At 57.1% G+C, this 16,119-nt stretch overlaps 7 protein-coding genes across 7 annotated transcripts; 5 read left to right on the top strand and 2 right to left on the bottom strand.

Annotated features, from left to right (window-relative positions):
* Window positions 1-1,003: 1,003 nt before the first annotated feature.
* On the top strand, window positions 1,004-1,594 carry CcaverHIS019_0302330 (uncharacterized protein; the record flags this gene model as incomplete). The annotated part of the gene is made up of 3 exons (XM_060598657.1): window positions 1,004-1,038; window positions 1,293-1,433; window positions 1,474-1,594. The coding sequence occupies 3 exons, from the start codon at window positions 1,004-1,006 to the stop codon at window positions 1,592-1,594; spliced, it is 297 nt and encodes a 98-aa protein (XP_060455429.1).
* A 780-nt stretch (window positions 1,595-2,374) lies between these two features.
* On the bottom strand, window positions 2,375-4,927 carry APL2 (uncharacterized protein; the record flags this gene model as incomplete). The annotated part of the gene is made up of 7 exons (XM_060598658.1): window positions 2,375-2,894; window positions 2,929-3,284; window positions 3,332-3,523; window positions 3,556-4,563; window positions 4,596-4,700; window positions 4,733-4,869; window positions 4,906-4,927. 7 exons carry the CDS (start codon window positions 4,925-4,927, stop codon window positions 2,375-2,377), a joined length of 2,340 nt encoding a protein of 779 aa, XP_060455430.1.
* Window positions 4,928-5,203: 276 nt separating this feature from the next.
* Window positions 5,204-6,405, bottom strand: SLC1 (uncharacterized protein; the record flags this gene model as incomplete). The annotated part of the gene is made up of 5 exons (XM_060598659.1): window positions 5,204-5,529; window positions 5,566-5,850; window positions 5,889-5,986; window positions 6,021-6,181; window positions 6,217-6,405. The coding sequence occupies 5 exons, from the start codon at window positions 6,403-6,405 to the stop codon at window positions 5,204-5,206; spliced, it is 1,059 nt and encodes a 352-aa protein (XP_060455431.1).
* Window positions 6,406-6,685: 280 nt separating this feature from the next.
* Window positions 6,686-7,598, top strand: CcaverHIS019_0302360 (uncharacterized protein; the record flags this gene model as incomplete). The annotated part of the gene is made up of 7 exons (XM_060598660.1): window positions 6,686-6,703; window positions 6,993-7,080; window positions 7,129-7,206; window positions 7,247-7,293; window positions 7,328-7,374; window positions 7,410-7,494; window positions 7,527-7,598. 7 exons carry the CDS (start codon window positions 6,686-6,688, stop codon window positions 7,596-7,598), a joined length of 435 nt encoding a protein of 144 aa, XP_060455432.1.
* A 364-nt stretch (window positions 7,599-7,962) lies between these two features.
* Window positions 7,963-9,554, top strand: CcaverHIS019_0302370 (uncharacterized protein; the record flags this gene model as incomplete). The annotated part of the gene is made up of 5 exons (XM_060598661.1): window positions 7,963-8,202; window positions 8,243-8,314; window positions 8,502-9,368; window positions 9,403-9,425; window positions 9,461-9,554. 5 exons carry the CDS (start codon window positions 7,963-7,965, stop codon window positions 9,552-9,554), a joined length of 1,296 nt encoding a protein of 431 aa, XP_060455433.1.
* Window positions 9,555-10,659: 1,105 nt separating this feature from the next.
* CcaverHIS019_0302380 (uncharacterized protein) lies at window positions 10,660-12,728 on the top strand (the record flags this gene model as incomplete). The annotated part of the gene is made up of 6 exons (XM_060598662.1): window positions 10,660-10,827; window positions 10,862-10,992; window positions 11,038-11,224; window positions 11,261-12,421; window positions 12,472-12,569; window positions 12,605-12,728. The coding sequence occupies 6 exons, from the start codon at window positions 10,660-10,662 to the stop codon at window positions 12,726-12,728; spliced, it is 1,869 nt and encodes a 622-aa protein (XP_060455434.1).
* A 635-nt stretch (window positions 12,729-13,363) lies between these two features.
* On the top strand, window positions 13,364-14,926 carry CcaverHIS019_0302390 (uncharacterized protein; the record flags this gene model as incomplete). Its single annotated transcript, XM_060598663.1, has 7 exons — window positions 13,364-13,524; window positions 13,557-13,579; window positions 13,615-13,629; window positions 13,737-13,990; window positions 14,183-14,421; window positions 14,454-14,608; window positions 14,640-14,926. The coding sequence occupies 7 exons, from the start codon at window positions 13,364-13,366 to the stop codon at window positions 14,924-14,926; spliced, it is 1,134 nt and encodes a 377-aa protein (XP_060455435.1).
* Window positions 14,927-16,119: the final 1,193 nt, after the last annotated feature.

The following is a 16,119-nucleotide window of genomic DNA, read 5'->3' on the forward strand; positions in this document are numbered from 1 at the left end:
CTCTACAGTGTCCTTTTAGGACGCTAATTTTGATTTGTGCCGCGTCATCGCTGATGCACTTTGCCCAATTCCGCCGCACCCTGGTACCACAATTGATCTCAACCGTCGAATCAGGTAATGATCGGCTGATCTCTCCATACTCCAGAATTCCACCCGCTGCAATTTGACAGCATCGTCCCTCTTTTGACTTGACTCTCCAGCTGAATGATACAGAGTAGTATATTAGAGTCTGGCAATGTGAGAGAGATATACATTTAGAGAGAAACGGTTGAGAGGTTGGATGGTGGGTGGTCGTTGACAAGGGTTCAAGTGGAGGGAGGGAGTGACATCCCCTACTTGGTCCCTGGCTCACATTAGTGCGTTCCTGGTTTGAGCCCCTGAAACCGCAGGGTTTCAATTCAGGCACGAAAATCCCAGAACTCACCATCCCCGTTAAATCACCCAGTCTGTCCTGTTCAACCGTCACTGTGCCGCTCAACGTTGGATCGTATTCGACGCTGGATCCACCGAGCGTCCATCTCCTCATTGACTGCCTCTCATTACTCACAGCTACTTTATTTGCTCACTTGTGCTGATCGTAAGTAGCTCCGATGTAAAAAACAGGTCCTTGTGCGGGCTCTATCTCGTCCATTAGACAAGAGCTGGCCCAAACCCAGACGTGCCCGCCGGATCTGTTAACCCCGGGGACCCTGTTCTCGATGTCGAGATGAACGGCGACGAGTGAGCGGGTCGCCGTCGTTAGACGACTCTTCCTCACTCGGGCTGTAAGCTGCGGGTGGTTAAGCTCTAGTCAAACCGTTCACTCGTCGGTAGATAGGTGTGCGAGGTATACCCGCCCCAAACGGCATACAGCTCGTGCGTGGTGCGGAACAGCTGCCAAACGACGCCGCACTCGGAAACGAATGAGGAACAGAGACATGTGTTGTGGTCGCCTTCTTTACGCCATACAGACAACCACCATTCACTCATTCACTCATTCACTCACTTACTCAGCCTCGGCACCATGGTCCATGCTCCGGCATCCCACATCTTGGCACGGTCTGTACGCTTGGCATTCAACACACCCAGCAAGCTTCCTAACTTGTTCGACATGTATCCGCCCCACAACTTTCCCACCCCGCGACGTATAACAACGCTTCCAATTGTCGACCTTGTCACTCTCTGACCAACCTCTCCCCCCTCTTCTGTCCATAACTGTCACACAATGTCTGGGGCTCTCCGTAGCCCTGGGGCAGGCATGACCATGGCCTTCCTGACCTGCACACCTATTTGTGGCTACATGGCTAATGCAGTCTCGGCGTTCGCGTTGTCCTCACGCTCAACCTTTCGACACCCATTGGCAACTTTAGCCTGATCTTCGTCAACCTCGGCCCACAGAACGAGTGGCGCGCAAGCTTTGGCATTTACGGCGCGTGCTACCATCGCATGCTCAAGTGAGCGAGCACACCTGGACCTCAAGACTTTCGGTGTCAGGGTGCCCAGTCTCGGCGCCGTGCTCACAAAGGGGCTCTTCTTCGTGCCCCTCACCACCATCCTGGTCTTCATCACCTCCCTGTTCTTGTCTGCGGCACTCACAACGCGCCAGAAGCAATAAGGTATCAGCGCATACGTGCTGCTCGTGTTTAGCTGGTGCTCGTCGGCATTCGCCCTCGGTTTTAATCATGGGCATCTACCGCGCCATCCGACTCGCCATCAAGGTCTCGGGCCCGGACCGTCTGCACGCCCATAGTGGCCCGGGGCAGGCACTCACGCTCTGCGGCTTCGTGAGTCTCCACAGAACAGGGGTAACGCTAACCCAACTCTTCCTCCTCGTGGCTATGTGCTTTACGCCTTCCGCGCTGTGCGCACCGCAGGCACGCCACAAGAACGAGTATTCTATGACAGCCCAGCCCACGTACGTGGCGGTCGGACCTCAGCCGGGCTACCAGTAGCCCTACAGTCAGTCTTACGTCCAGCCCTAGTGTGTGTATCTGCGCGTATCAAGTACCGGCTGCGGATTGTATGGACCACCTGTTCCCTGTCGCTACTAGTCTCATGGCCTATAGTCCGTTGCATAGTCGATGTGTTAATGGAAACACAGAGGAACTATTTAAGAGGGGAACGCGTGAGTGCCAAACCAACTGCGGACTAAGCGATGCCTCCGTTCTATTCTTCTGCTGTGAATGGCTTCTTGCTTCTTGCTTCTTGCTTCTGGCTGCTGGCGATGTGAAGTGTGGCTAAGTAAGAAGTACCATTCTTCTCCCATACCCAGAGCCTAGTTGGTCTGACCGTGCCAGAGGTCGTGGGAACACAGCGTCGCGAGGTCTAGCTTTGTCCCGCCATTGTCACTGCAAATAGGACAGCCACTACACCGGCTCACAACTGTATACATCATCTAGAACAGGTCAAGCAGGTCGGCCTGCGCGCCTGCTGGTTGCTTGGGTGGCGGCGAGGTCGGGTTCGAGCGTGGTGGCGAGGGGTTAACAGGAGACCCGAGCCCACTAAGGCCACCAAGCCCAAAGTCGTTGGACTGCGACATCCCCATGCCACCCATGCCACCCACGCCACCCATGCCACCCATGCCACCCATGCCACCCATGCCACCCATGCCACCCATGCCACCCATGCCACCCATGCCACCCATGCCGCCCATACCACTCATACCTCCCATACCACCTGCAGGTTGCGCAGGCGATACGCTCGTCGTGGAGAACAGGTCCATGAGCTCGTCGAGAGGGTTGGTCGACTTGGCCGCTGATGCGATCTGCTGCGACGAGATGATGTCCACGTTCGCACCTGCCAAGCTGTTGGACGGCGACTCGGGTTCGTCGGCGTCAAAGTCGAGCAGGTTCTCCGATTGCTGGCCAGCCACGACAGTCTGCAGCGCACGTTCCCGTGCGACGTCGTCCTCGGGCCTGGAGTCAGCTTGATTACGAGACGGACACTCACTCGACGGTTCTCTTCGCCATCTCGTCCACGCCCAGCCGGCCCTTGCCGATGAACGTCGCGGCCGGCTTGTGGTACACACTCGCGAGAGAGGAAATCTCACCCACGAGCTCCTCAAGAATCGCTGGAGGCACGGTTGTCTGAGGGAGGCTGATGGGTGGCCTGACCGCCAGGACGACCGACTTGGCGGCAGCGGGATCTGAGGAGAGGAGACGCCAGTAGATGTAGGCGCGGTCGCGGACGTCAGCATTGTCCGAGTCCTTCGTAGCCGCCTGCAGCACGCGCTGCACGATGGCCTGGGACTGGTCGGGCTTCTTGAGGAAGAGCTTGACGATGGCCGTGAGTGTCTGCAGCTGAACCTGTGGGTCAGCGCCACCTGCCGGAAAAGACAGCGCGTAAGACTTACGGGGTAGCTCTCCTCCTTGAACACGTCGAGGAAGGTGGAGAGAAGGTCATCTGCGTTGTCGATCTTCTCAGCGTACTCGCCGATGATCCAGATCAGGCTCGCGCGCGCCTCGGGCTCATCGAGCTCGTCGAGGTTGGCGCACAGGGTGGGGATGATACCCTCGTAGCTGTGGGGGTACTTGCGGAAGATGTCCTGGGTGTCAGCAAAGCCACGCCTGCGCTCACCTTGATGACAATCACAGCCTCCTGCACGACGTAGCTGACGCGCGTCTCGATGAGCTCCATGAGGACCGTAACGCAGCGCTCAGCGGCGGGCTCGATCTTAATAGCTGCCTGCCCGATCGCGCGCACAGCCTTGCGTACAAAGTCGACGTCGACCTCGGACGCGTACTCCTTGAGCTCTCCAAGTAGAATGTCGACACTGCGCTCGGTAGCGAGGCGCACCATGATATCAAGCTTCTCGACCTTGACATACGGCGGGTCGTTGTACTTGCAGAAGAAGACGCGCATCTCGTTGGCAAGCACATCTGGCTTCTTCTGTAGAAGCAGGTTAATGTTGCGGAGCGCGACCCACTGCACCTCGGGCGCCGACGAGATGAGCGTCACGAGCGGCGGGGCCATCTTGCGCGAGAGCGACTTGAGGAGGCTTTCGCGCTGCACGTGCTTGATGTGCAGCATGATGACCCTGACTGCGCCGAGCATGACCGCCGCGTTGGCGTGCTGGAACTGAGGCATGACGCGCTCGCAGATGTGCTCGGCCTCGTCGACATCGGCGGAACGGTAACGGGAGAGTGTGCTGAGGATCGCGATGCGGCCCCACTCGGAGCACTCGTTGAGCGCAACTAGGAGCTTGGTGAGCGTAGGTTGGTCGATGACGAAGAGCTGTTTGCTGGGCCGGGTGGACGCCTCATCGTCGCTCGGGTCGTCCGGCATCTCCTGCGCCGCCTCGTGGATATCCCCGAGCGCGGTCACAGCGTTGGCGACGACCATGGGGTTGCCGTCGCCCAACAGGTCGCGCAGCGTCTCGATGAACCCGTACTCGATACACATCTCGGGTTTGAGATCGAACACCTTGGCGACGCACAGCGCAGCCGTCTTACGCACGTACGGGTTCTCGTCCTTGAGGCAGCGCGAGAGAGGGGACGCGAGATAGTTGAGGATCTTCTCGGCTCTGAGCACCGACATTGTGCGGATGGCCAACGCGCGGATGAGGGGGTTCGGGTCAGCCGTGTCCTGTGGTCAGCGTGTCCGAGGGTTCTGCGCACCTTGACAAACGTGTTGACCGCGAGGATCACGAGCTCGGGTTGCGTCTTGGCATAGTTCATGAGGTAGAGGTAGACGAGCTTCTTCTGCTCGAGATCATCCGTTTGCTTGGGTCAGCTACCTCAAGAAACTGTCACACCATGTTCTTGACGACATCGGGGAAGAGGCCGCTGCAGTCCTTGCCTATTGTGTGGTTGGCAATAACACGCTTGATCGCGTCCGCCCGCTTCTCGCGGTACTCGCTGTTGAGCTGCTGCCGCAGCTCCCAGTTCTCGCCTGGATGTTAGTAGAGTACCCCGTGAAATCGCCCACCTTTTCGTGGAGCGACAGCCATGTTATGATGAGTAGTGGACGACAGTTGGCAAGTAGATTGACGTCTCCAGAGATCTAGAGATCCGACTTCAACTTGGTGGCCCATCCAGGTGGCACGCGCTCGTGCGTCAGCACACCGCGTTTTGATCCCGCTTCCCGGATCTGGGCCCAGGGCAGCCTCCACCACATCCCTCAACTGATCAAGCAACAATCTAATGATTAGAGATGCATGCAACCCTTGTCTATGGCGCGAACGGGTTACGACAGTGAACGTGCTGAAGGAGACATATAAACACAGTTACTCGGCCTTTGGTCTCTTGAGCAGCACTGCGTCGCCGTCAAGTTCATCCTCGGTCGTGTCACGACTTGTGGGCTCGCTCAAAGCAGAGTCGGACGCGGAGCTGGCCACGAAGCGCTGGTCAACGCTGTTCTTTTCAGAACTGCGGACCCTCTCAAGCGCAGTGGCTTTGGAGACGGACGTCTCAATGGCAGCAGCAGTCTTGGCGGCGGAAGGGACTGGCTTCGAAATCTCCTTGAGCGCAGTGAGCATGGCCTCACGCGTCGACTCTGTGAGGCTCGACACATCGTCAACCGTGAGCCCCTTTGTGGAGATCGGGGGCAGGACTGAGGTCAGCATGAAGTCGCATCTCTTGAACTCACTCCTGACGCGAAGAGTGCCGGGCTCGAAGCGGGTGCGGCCGTCGAACACGCGGTTGTAGTTTTCGCAGACGATGCACAGGACGGGCACCTGGGCCTGGACTGCAAGGTGGAACGCGCCCTTCTTGAACGGGAGCAATGTCGGTTCGGGGTTGAGAGAGCGCGTGCCCTCGGGGAACACCCAGAGGGAAACGCCCCGACGCTTCATGTCCTCACCAGCCTGGGCGACAGTGTTGTGCGAACTCTTGCGGTTCTTGCGGTCGATGAATACGGCGCCCGACGCGTGCACTGACGTCAGAAATTTACCTCTGACAGGATGAGCTCACTGTACTGCCCGAGGAGAGGTGAGTACTTGAGCTCCTTCTTGGCCATGATGACGGTGCGTTCCGGGAAGACACGGCCAAGGAACAGAATGTCGAGCATGCTGCCGTCAGCCAATACTCTGACTCTCAAGTTACCTCTGGTGGTTGGCGATGACAACAGCACTTTGGTGCTTGCCGTTGTTGGCAGTGGAGAGCCGGTCGAGGTGCTCCTCGCCCTCGACAATGACCTTGATGCCGACGAGTGGCCCGCAGATCTTGTAGAATGAACGTGCGACATAATAGTTGATATTGAGCCTCTGCGGGTCAGTCAAGGTCACTGGGGCGGACGTACCTGGCCAGTAGCTGATGCGAGGATGGTGACCAGGATGCCCCAGACACTGGTAGTGGCGAGAGTGGTGAGGTAGATGGTAACATTGAAGTAGAGGCGCGCCTTCTGGTACTTGCGACCGAGGATACCGAGCGCGCCAAATGCCACAGCGGATGCAATGGCGAGTGGCTTGAGAACCCAAGAGATGGGCATGATGAATGAGTGTGGTTAGAGTCAAGTGTTGAGAGATTGAGAGCAGAGATGGAGATGGAGGTGGAGATGGAGATGAAGATGGACAGCAACAGAGAGAGAGAGAGAGATGGAGGAGATGGAAGAGGTGGATGAGGTGGATGAGAAGGATGAAGCTTGAAGACTTGACAAGATGAAGGACTGACCACCTCGTCTTCCTCCCTCCCCGGGTCACGGTCATGTTGGTCATTTGGGCGTGGATTCTTGGCTCATCGCCCCCCGAGCCCCGGCCCCCTTAACCCGCATGGCCCGGTTACACCTTGTACGTTTACAAACATTACAGTCAAAAACGCCACCCAAACCCGAATCCTTTTACCCTTTCTCCTAAAGCCAACCCTTGCCGATCAACAAATTGGGTCAAAGTCAACCACCGGAATCAATTCGTGCTGTGCCCCATGACGGCTGTTCCTGACGTCACGTCACCATTCACTAAATCCACTCATAGCATTCAACTAGTCCCAACTTTTGGTTGCTAGCTCTATAACTCTAGCTCATCATTTGAAACTCCAGTCACCATGGCAAGTTGGCATGCCCATCACGCCTGACATCAGTCGCGCACCGTCCAGATCCCTTCCGAAGTCCAAGAGGCCTTGAAACAGTTCCGCTTCACTCACTCAAAGGGCAATGCGGCTATCTCGAGTACGCCATCCCCCGACCGCTCATTAGGACCTTTGCAGCTGACAGCAGTCAAGATCGTAAAGGCGACCCTCACAATGGTCGTGGATGACGAGTTTATCGGTGTCCCCATCGAGGAGATCGCTGAGGGTACATTGATACCAAGCTACCAAGGACACCCTGACACCAGACCTTCCAGAGAACTCGCCGCGCCTCGTCCTGATCTCGCATCAACTTGTGAGTGTATGTCGGGCCCGAAGCTAAAGTACAGAAGCACAAGGACGGACGAGTGTCGTACCCTCTCATTCTCGTCAATTGGTATGGGGTTGGGAATATCAGGTCGCTGACGCCAGGATGCCGACGACAGCGCCCACTGACCTCATGACGCTGCAGGCGTCTTCGTTGTCGTACTTTCAACAGACAGCCGAGGTGGCCAAGGTGTGTGACTCTTGAGAGGAACTGACCATTAGGTCCTCGAAGTGCGCGACGGCGAGGAAGGCCTCTCAACGGAAGCCGTGAACGCCAAGCTGCTCCAAGCCTAACTGGATGGGTTCGTCTGGAATCAGTCAAGGATGTAGATTAAAAATGGGGTTCCTCTGCACCAAAACTCTCATACAGCATGCGCTGGTACGCGTAGATGAACTTTACCTGCAGTGCGCGAACTATTGTCTGGCCTGCATGGCCTGCTACCGGCTTGAGACCTGGAAGGGGAGAATGAATCTTGGGTGGAGGTTAGATTTAGTTCCGTGCCGTGCCTGCAGTGTCTACAAGTGTGGAGGCTAAACAGACCCAACCTTGCTCAATCGCTCCATCACTTCAGCACTTCCCATCCACCCCACAGCTCTGTTGCTTACCAAGTCCCATTCGCTACATCGCCCTTTGCGGATCCATCTCCCATTGAAAAGAATGGATGTAGACTCTGTTGACTCGACACGGTCCGACTCCGTTGACCGTCATGCCGTCGACAGCGACGTCGGCGGTTCCCAGTACGACGGCAAGGGCGTCAAACGCATCCGCCCACCGCCCGTAACCAAGCTCATCAGGTGGAACGACTTGCAAAATTGGTATTCGCGCAAAGATACCCCACTACTTACCTTGCCGCCAGAGCTGCTTGATAGAATCTTCTCCCTAGAGACAGGATTAGCGGTGAGAGATGAGCTCAGCGCAACGCCCATTCTGACTTTAGGTTCGCGATTACGTCGCGCTTGCCGGTGTGAACCGAATGTTCCGACGTTTGTTCGACGACGCCGTGTTCAAGGTGAGTGGGGAAGCTGGACAATGACCATTTGCCAGTCTCGGAGGCGAACGTCTTCCACCGACAGTTACACGTGGTTGCTTGCTCGTTGTGGCGGCTGCTGGGCCACAAATTAGCTTCTGGCGCTACCGAGAAAGCCAAAGGCCGCAGGTCCGGCGACATTCCCGAAGTATCACCCACTGACGAGCAGGAGATCTGCCTTCATCGTTTGTCTTCTGACAAGCCCGCCAATCCTCTTACTGCCAACCCACCGAGTGGCGTTCCATTTACGAGCCAGATCTTCAGCCGTGACGTGCCCGAGTGGAAGATATCCAATACCACAACGAGCCTCCTTGACATTCCGTCTAACACGTATACGCCCCGTGGGAAACGTAAAGACTGGTCAAGGGCGCAATACGCAGTCTATCGGCAGGAGCGTGACATCCACCTCATGAAACACCGCCTAGATCGCTACAAAGCAGGGTGCCAAGCCAGCGAGAAGCGCAAGGCGACTTCTGGCAAGCCGATCGAGCACCCTCCTGTGAAGGATGGGACGGCAACCCGGCAGGTCATCGGGGTTGTTCGTGGCTGCAGGCCTGGTGAGAGACCATTTGGTCCCAAGGGCGAGGCGACCGACCAGCAGATTGCGCGTTACGACCACTCGACATATGAGCAACGTGTCCTGGGTGTGCACGAGTGGTCGGAGAACAGGCTTGTCGAGCTCGAGGCTGAGCTCAAGGCGTTGATACACGAGGCCGAGCATCCGGCTGAGCATCCGGGTTCAGAGGACGAGGATGAGCGTTGTGAACCGTGGTCGGTGCCTTCGACGCCAGAGTCTGTTGACCCGAGCGAGGACAAGATGTTCGCTTTCGAGCCGTCTGACTGGGGCGAGGACGGGTACAGGGTCATTCACGACTTCTGGCCAAGTCCATACCGGAATAAGGCGGCGGCATCGCTGTACGAGAGGCGCATCAATAAGACTGTAGGCTTGTCTTTTGTCAAGTGCTCATGGCAGACGGCCAACGACCTATACAAGCTCACGGATGCCGAGTTGGCTACGCTCAAGCATGTACTTGCGGTGGGTTCTGTGTTGAAACCGGCACTTACACCAGGCGAACCCCTTGAATAAGGCAACGTGAGACAATATCAAATGATTAAAGCTAACGTTAGTCCGCGCCGTTTATTCCTAGAGACTGCCGTCGAGGCGCTCGCATATCGAGCTCATGGCGGGCCTGTTGGCCATGCAAACTACCAGTATGCCTAGTAAGAGACGCTGCTGACAGTCAAGTGCCAAGATGATGGAGCGTATCAAGAAGGGGCGAGAGACACGACGTGCAAAACGGGGACCAGAGGATGAGGTCGGAGTTGGATATCGAAAACCCAAGCACTGGAAGGGATGAGGATGGATGACAATGCATTATAGTGTGAGTAGAGTAGGAGAGTGAAATGACAATTTTCGATAGAATTGGGTGGCGATTGTAAAGGACATGAAGCTAAATGTGGGAACATGGGCAGTTCAGGGTCTATTGTCTAGTGTTCCAAGGACGGAGAGATTAGACCTATCAATGTGCCTGTAAGGGGGGTGGGGGATTGTAGATGTCTCTGTTGATTTACCTATGATTACTATGGGTTACAAAGTAAAGAGCTTTGATGGTGTCACTGTGGCTCGATGGTAGCTATGGTGGCAAATGGGCAGTCTGTGCTCGGATTGTGCTTCTACCCTCAAAGAGGGCTAAAGTGAACCCTCAAGAGTCTCACCAGAGGAACTTGAAATCTCAAAGAGGTCATGGTTGACTTTTGGAGACACGCCCCCTCCCCCCCTTATCCCTTCCTCCGCCCTAGACCCTCTCTTGGTGATGAGCTCTGGGCCCGCCTGCCTTCTTGCTTTCTTTTCCCCCCTCCCACACCTCTCTCTTTACTATTCCAATTTAGTCGACATCCACCAACCTCCGCTCCCCCTTTCCTCCACCTAACCCCCAAGGCCCCCCAACCTACCCATAACCATCCACCATCTTATTCTTTATCAACTACACTTTTATCCATCCACATCCACTTTGGCATAAATCACCCTCATCCATATACCCACCTCATCAAAAGCATTCCGAGTCCCAAGATCGCCACCCATCGTGCAACTCGAATTCATCCGCCGTCACTGAAACCCCACACGACGCTCAACCCAGGCCTTTCGTAAGCGGCCTTGGATCCATGGCACTACCCCAACATCCTACCACACCGCCTCACTCTTCTCGCCCTACGTCCATCCTCTCCTCTCCCGTCACTCCCCCGCTCCCACAAACGCCACGCACTTCTTACCAACCCCCGGCACTATACGCCAACCGGCCCGAAGGCTAGACCCCGTCCCTGATGCCATGAGCGACGATATGGATATCGACGCAACCGCGGTAGCGGACGAGCGCCCTTCCCCTCCTGCATCTCCAGATGGGAATGATGACGCCGACGAGCTACCTGTAGCGACCCTGGAGGCCATGAAGCTGGCCGTTGCAAAGGCCCCGGATGGGGACGAGATCACCGGAATGGTGAGTCATGCACACTAACGCCGCTCACTCTTAGCTCAAGACTCTTCTCACAGATTACCTCACTCGTGTGCCATTTCTGCAGCAGCAAATCGAGGACCAACAGGCGACCATTGCGGAGCTGCAGCGAAAGTCGGAGCTGGAGAAGGCCTTGGTTAACATTGATCGGTGAGGGTGGACGTCAAGCCTCTCGAGTGGAGTCGCTCACCCCAGCAACCGCTTTGTCTCTGAACGTGCAAGTTGGCAGGCACAGACCGACGCTCTGATCCGAACACGAGAGGCCGAGGCTGCCGCTGGCTCCAGGCCGAAGGGAATTTTGGACCTGGACGTCAACTATCATCGTGACCTCGAAGCAGCTAACAAGCGCTTGGAAATGGACAACCGCCTGATGGCACCTCGAGTGAGTCTATGGAATGCGAGCGTTACTAACGCCTAGTTGGTGGACACACAACAGCAAATCGAAAAGCTCGTCAACGAGCTCCGTGTTCTGCGCACACACGTCATCCTCCAAACTGGTCCGTTCACTGAGGAGGAAGGCAAGGACTACGACGAGGCTACTGCCGGGACGAGCACAGCGGTACAGCGGACGCCCGCACAGCCGAAGCCCAAGCATATGAGCAAGACCGTCATGGGCGACGCTCGCGCCGAACACTTGCTCCTTGCGGCCAAGAAGGTCCGTTCCATGCGACAGCAGGACAAGAACGTTGGGCTCTTGACGCTGGAAGAGCTCCAGCGCAAGGGTGTGGTCGGGCCAGATGGTGGGTTGAGCTACTCGGAAGGATACGGCGGCTTGCCAGAGGAAGATGAGCTTCTGCCTAGTGAAGACGAAGACAGGAAGCCTTCGACCTCCACTGCGACACCCGCGTACCACCGCGCTAGCTCGACGGCCAAGTCAACCGGAACGCCCCTTCTCCCGCGTCCGAAGAAGGCCAAGCGGAACGCCCCCACCACTCCGTCTCGAGCACGTACCAACCAGCAGGCGCCGCAGACGACCCCAGGTGGGAGCAACTTTAATGACCTGTTGCTTGCTGCTGAGATGGCTACCCGTCCACCGACCCCAAGCCGCAGTGTGCCCAACAACATGTCGAGCGCGCGCACAACCACGTCGCTTTGGGAGGCGACCGCCATGCAGAGCCCCACCAAGAAGCCACGACGACAGCCACCAGCGACGGTAGAGTGGTCGACTCGGCGGCATGTCAGCAAAGAAGGCGACGGGTCACCCAATCGGGGCGATGGCGGATCGGCACTCGATCTCCTCGCGCAGGCGAGCCAGGACGTCGCGCAGGGCTCATCAGGCGGAGGCTTGGCGTCCGCTGCGCGGCTGGGCGGTGCGATGGAGGGCGACAGTTCCCGACAGGGATACCGCGCGCAGGGCACCCGGAGCGAGACTCCGCTCGGCCCAGCGATCAATCTGGACAGCCGCGGCACACCGTCTCACTTTCCACCTGGTCCTGACAATCCGTTTGTCGGCAGTCCGAATGCGTTCCAGAGTCCGACTGGCGCGGCTGTTCCCGGTCTCGGCAAGTATGTGCACCTGTCGAGCACAGTGCCAGCACGGCGTGTTCGGTCGCCATACTTGAAGTGGACCAAGGAGGAGGTGAGTACCAGTCATGCAGTGGTTCATCATCAAACCCAAGCTGATACCAGGACGAGCTGCTCACACGCGCGGTCATGGAGCACGGCGAGAAGTGGGACCTGGTCAGCAAATGCGTGCCGACTCGGAGCTACCATCAGGTTCGGCAACGGTGCGTGACAACGCCGCGATGTGCGCTGACGTCAGGTGGCTTCGGAAGACGGGTGCGTTCGACAAGAAGCCAGCGACGACCGATCCATCTCCGTTGAGTGCGGGTGTGGCTGGCGAGCAAAGCAGTCCGACGCCGAGGGGCCGGAAGCGGAAAGAGTAGCCTGATACTTGTTCAATGCCCTCGTAGACTTGTATAATAGCATAAGCATAGACGGGCAGTTGTGGGCTGGTGCGTGAGGGAAGCGAGAGAGCGAGGGCGAGCGAGCCGGCCTGGAGCTTGCATGGATTACAGGGTGGCGGCGGGCTGGGGGGTGGTGGCTGTGGAGAGTTTTTGGGTGGCAGCGGGGATCTGATCTGTCTGCCAGGGCCTGAAGCCCCATGCGTTGCCATTCTGCGACGACTGGTGTTGATGGCAGAGTGACTGAGTGATCACCAGGACGCGCAACCTCACCCAACCCCTTCGTGGCGGCATCAGAATACTCAGCCCGAAGCGATCAAAAGAAGTTGGAGCCATGGTTGTTGCTGTCATTCCTTTTTCAACAAAGCACAGCGTGGATGAACCAGGCTGGCACCACACCTTTGATACGACAAATCCGTGCGTCACGTTCGTCCGTGCGTGGGAGTACCACCGACACGGCCTGAGGCGTCCGACCGTAGTGGAGTCGTCACATACGGTGTTTTTCTCTTCCCTTCCCATCCCCCACCGAACCATTACTCGGGCGGCCGTATCACTTAATACTGCCGCTGACAGCCTTTGGACTAACCTCCCCACTCATACTCATACTCACACTGACCATGCTCCTCCTTCTTCTTCTGGGGGGACTCGGCGTCGGGGGTGCCATGATTCCCACCAACACCACCTTTATTTCCCAGCTCGACCGCGCCCTCGCCCACGACACGCGCCAGTTTGGATGGGCGATGCAGGCTGCGTACGAGGGCCTGACTTTCTTTGACAAGTGCATCCCACTCCTACATTTGCTTACAGCAGCTTTGTCTTCTTTTCGGCAGAGGGTGAGTGAACGTGTGTGAGAGGCGCTGATGCACAGACCCCAACCATGGGAGTGAGTCGGCCTCTCCTGCCCGCCTCTCTGTTGCCGAGCCAGAACGCCACTCACGCTCTCACTCCACAAAGGACACCGTGCTCGTCACCGTTACACTCTGACACCAGTGGTTCAGTACGTCCCACACGACGTCGCATTCGGTGAAGGCCTGGCGTTCTGGACACAGAATGGGACCCCAGGTATCCAGGTTGAGCACTGGAAGAACCTCCCTGTCGGCGAGAAGCGGCACAGTGTCCGCATAACCAGTAAGACGGCATTCGCTGGTGGTCTGTTCGTTTTTGACCTGGCCCTGCTGCCGCATGGATGCGGTGTGTGGCCTGCAGTGTGGATGCTCGGCGCCGGCAACAACTGGCCCTACTCGGTGAGTTCGGGAAGTGTGCTGTCAGCAGCTCGCTTTGTATCAAGGCTCGGCCCGCGGGGCGTTCCCAACACGACTACAGCCCAACTTACCAACGGCCGATTTTTCAATGATAACTGCATAGCTGACTCCAGGGCGAAATTGATATTATTGTCAGTGTTGGCATGCTGACAGTTCAGCCTCTGCTGACGACAGGAGGGCGTGCACGACCCGCGCCAGAACCAGATGACGATCCACGCTGCTCCCGGATGTACGCTTAACGGCGACACGAGCGCGTACACTGGCACGCTGCTGAACGAGAACTGCGACTCGAGCAAGGGCAGTGTCGGGTGCAGCATCCGCTCAGACAGCAACGTCAGCTACGGTGACGGGTTTAATACGGCCGGCGGCGGCATCTTTGCTCTCCTCTGGGACGGTAACGGGCTCAAGATGTGGTAAGTACTCTATCAGGTTTTGCTGACTACAGGAACTGGCAGCGGTCTGCCATCCCGCTCGACCTCACTGCCCGTGCTCCCCAGCCGCTCACATGGTCCAAGCCGGTGGGCGTGTTCGACCGCGCCACGTGCAACCCTTACACCTTCTTCCACCCCCAGGTCATCATCCTCAACGTCAACCTGTGTGGTGAGCACAGTCGTGGTGAAGCTGACGCTAGGCGACTGGGCAGGAAGCACGTACGCTTCCTCTGGCTGCCCCTACACGTGCGCAGACCGTATCGCCGACCCCAAGAACCTCGTTAATACGGTTCTGATCGTCAACTCGATCGTCGTGTACCAGCAGACAGACGGGCAGAGCAGCACGAGCTCGGCGGGCGGTTTTGACTCGGCGGTCGGCGCATCGGGACCTATCAACCCACTCCACCATCGCGGCCAGGCTACACGCAGTGAGGCCAATATCTGGCTGGCCGTTACTGCGGCCATGTTCGGCGCCATGGTCGTCTAACTGTTCTTTGAGTGTTGTATACAGTATTGAGAGAGACGAGGACATTGGTCAGACCATCTGGCAAGTCAGGTTGTATCCAGTCATGTATAATTGCCATCTCACTGCTCCTCATCGCAGTCACTCCTAGATTGCCCACAGGTGAACATGTTGCATCGTAGCTGAGCCGCTGAGCACAAGTTGTCCAACTGCCCGGTGGAGATACTGTGAAAATATATCAAACAGTTGTTCATCCACCATCCTCTCTAGCGGTTGGATGACGCTGGGGCCGGTGGACACGGGTGACGTTGCGCAGCGAGGAAACGATTTACTGAAAAAAACGACCACAACAGCACAACCGACTCGACAAAGGGACTGACCAGTATGGACACTGGACTCAAGGCGGGCATGGATACTTTGGCGGCGAGACCATGAGGTTTTTGCTGAGTAACTCGTGCTCCCCTAGCAAGGATCCTGCTGGGAATGTTTCTGTGGTTGCTGGGAATCCGTGTATCATCTTGCAGTAATCAGAGTCCCGAAGACATCAGTAACCATTGCCTCAGACGAGACGTTCTCCAAGATGACGATTTCCATGTCAAACCCTCAGTTGAGTATTGCTGTGGAATCCAGCGCCCCACATTTCGTGAGAAGGACTAGGTGCGCGTTGCGGCTAAATGGGGGGGGGGGGGGGGAGTGAGGTGGGGAGTGCAAGCTTGAGTTGGGATGAAGGGAGGGAAGGAATCGAAAGAGGAGCGCAAAGGAGGCGGATTGCAAGTGAGGGAGGCAACCGACCGCCACACTCCCCGCGTGATGCACCCCAGGTTGAGAACTGAACCATTGGAGGACCAGCTCCCTCATCACCATCAAACCGGTACCCTGTGACGGACGGCTATCCAGCAGAAGATGTGTGTCCAAACGGCTGTTCCGCCAGGCGAAACGAGGAACCGCGATGGGAAACGGCCTGAGTTTGGAGAGCCGTCACAGATTGTGTGTGAAGGGTAAGATAGGGCATGTACCGAAAGCCTTCGTGTGTACGAGTCATGGCATCTAGTTGGGGCCAAGCGTCCGAGGCGGTTCTCTTTGTTGGCAGGCGTAAGATAACCACGCCGCGCCGTCTCGTCGAGCTGGCTTCTCAGCAGCGACACATTGTCTCGACTTTTTTCCTTGTTACGAGGGCCAATCCCACCAGATTGCGTGACCATTCGGGTCAAAGTCCC

The sequence above is a fragment of the Cutaneotrichosporon cavernicola genome, assembly GCF_030864355.1.
Source record: "Cutaneotrichosporon cavernicola HIS019 DNA, chromosome: 3".
NCBI lineage: Eukaryota > Fungi > Basidiomycota > Tremellomycetes > Trichosporonales > Trichosporonaceae > Cutaneotrichosporon > Cutaneotrichosporon cavernicola.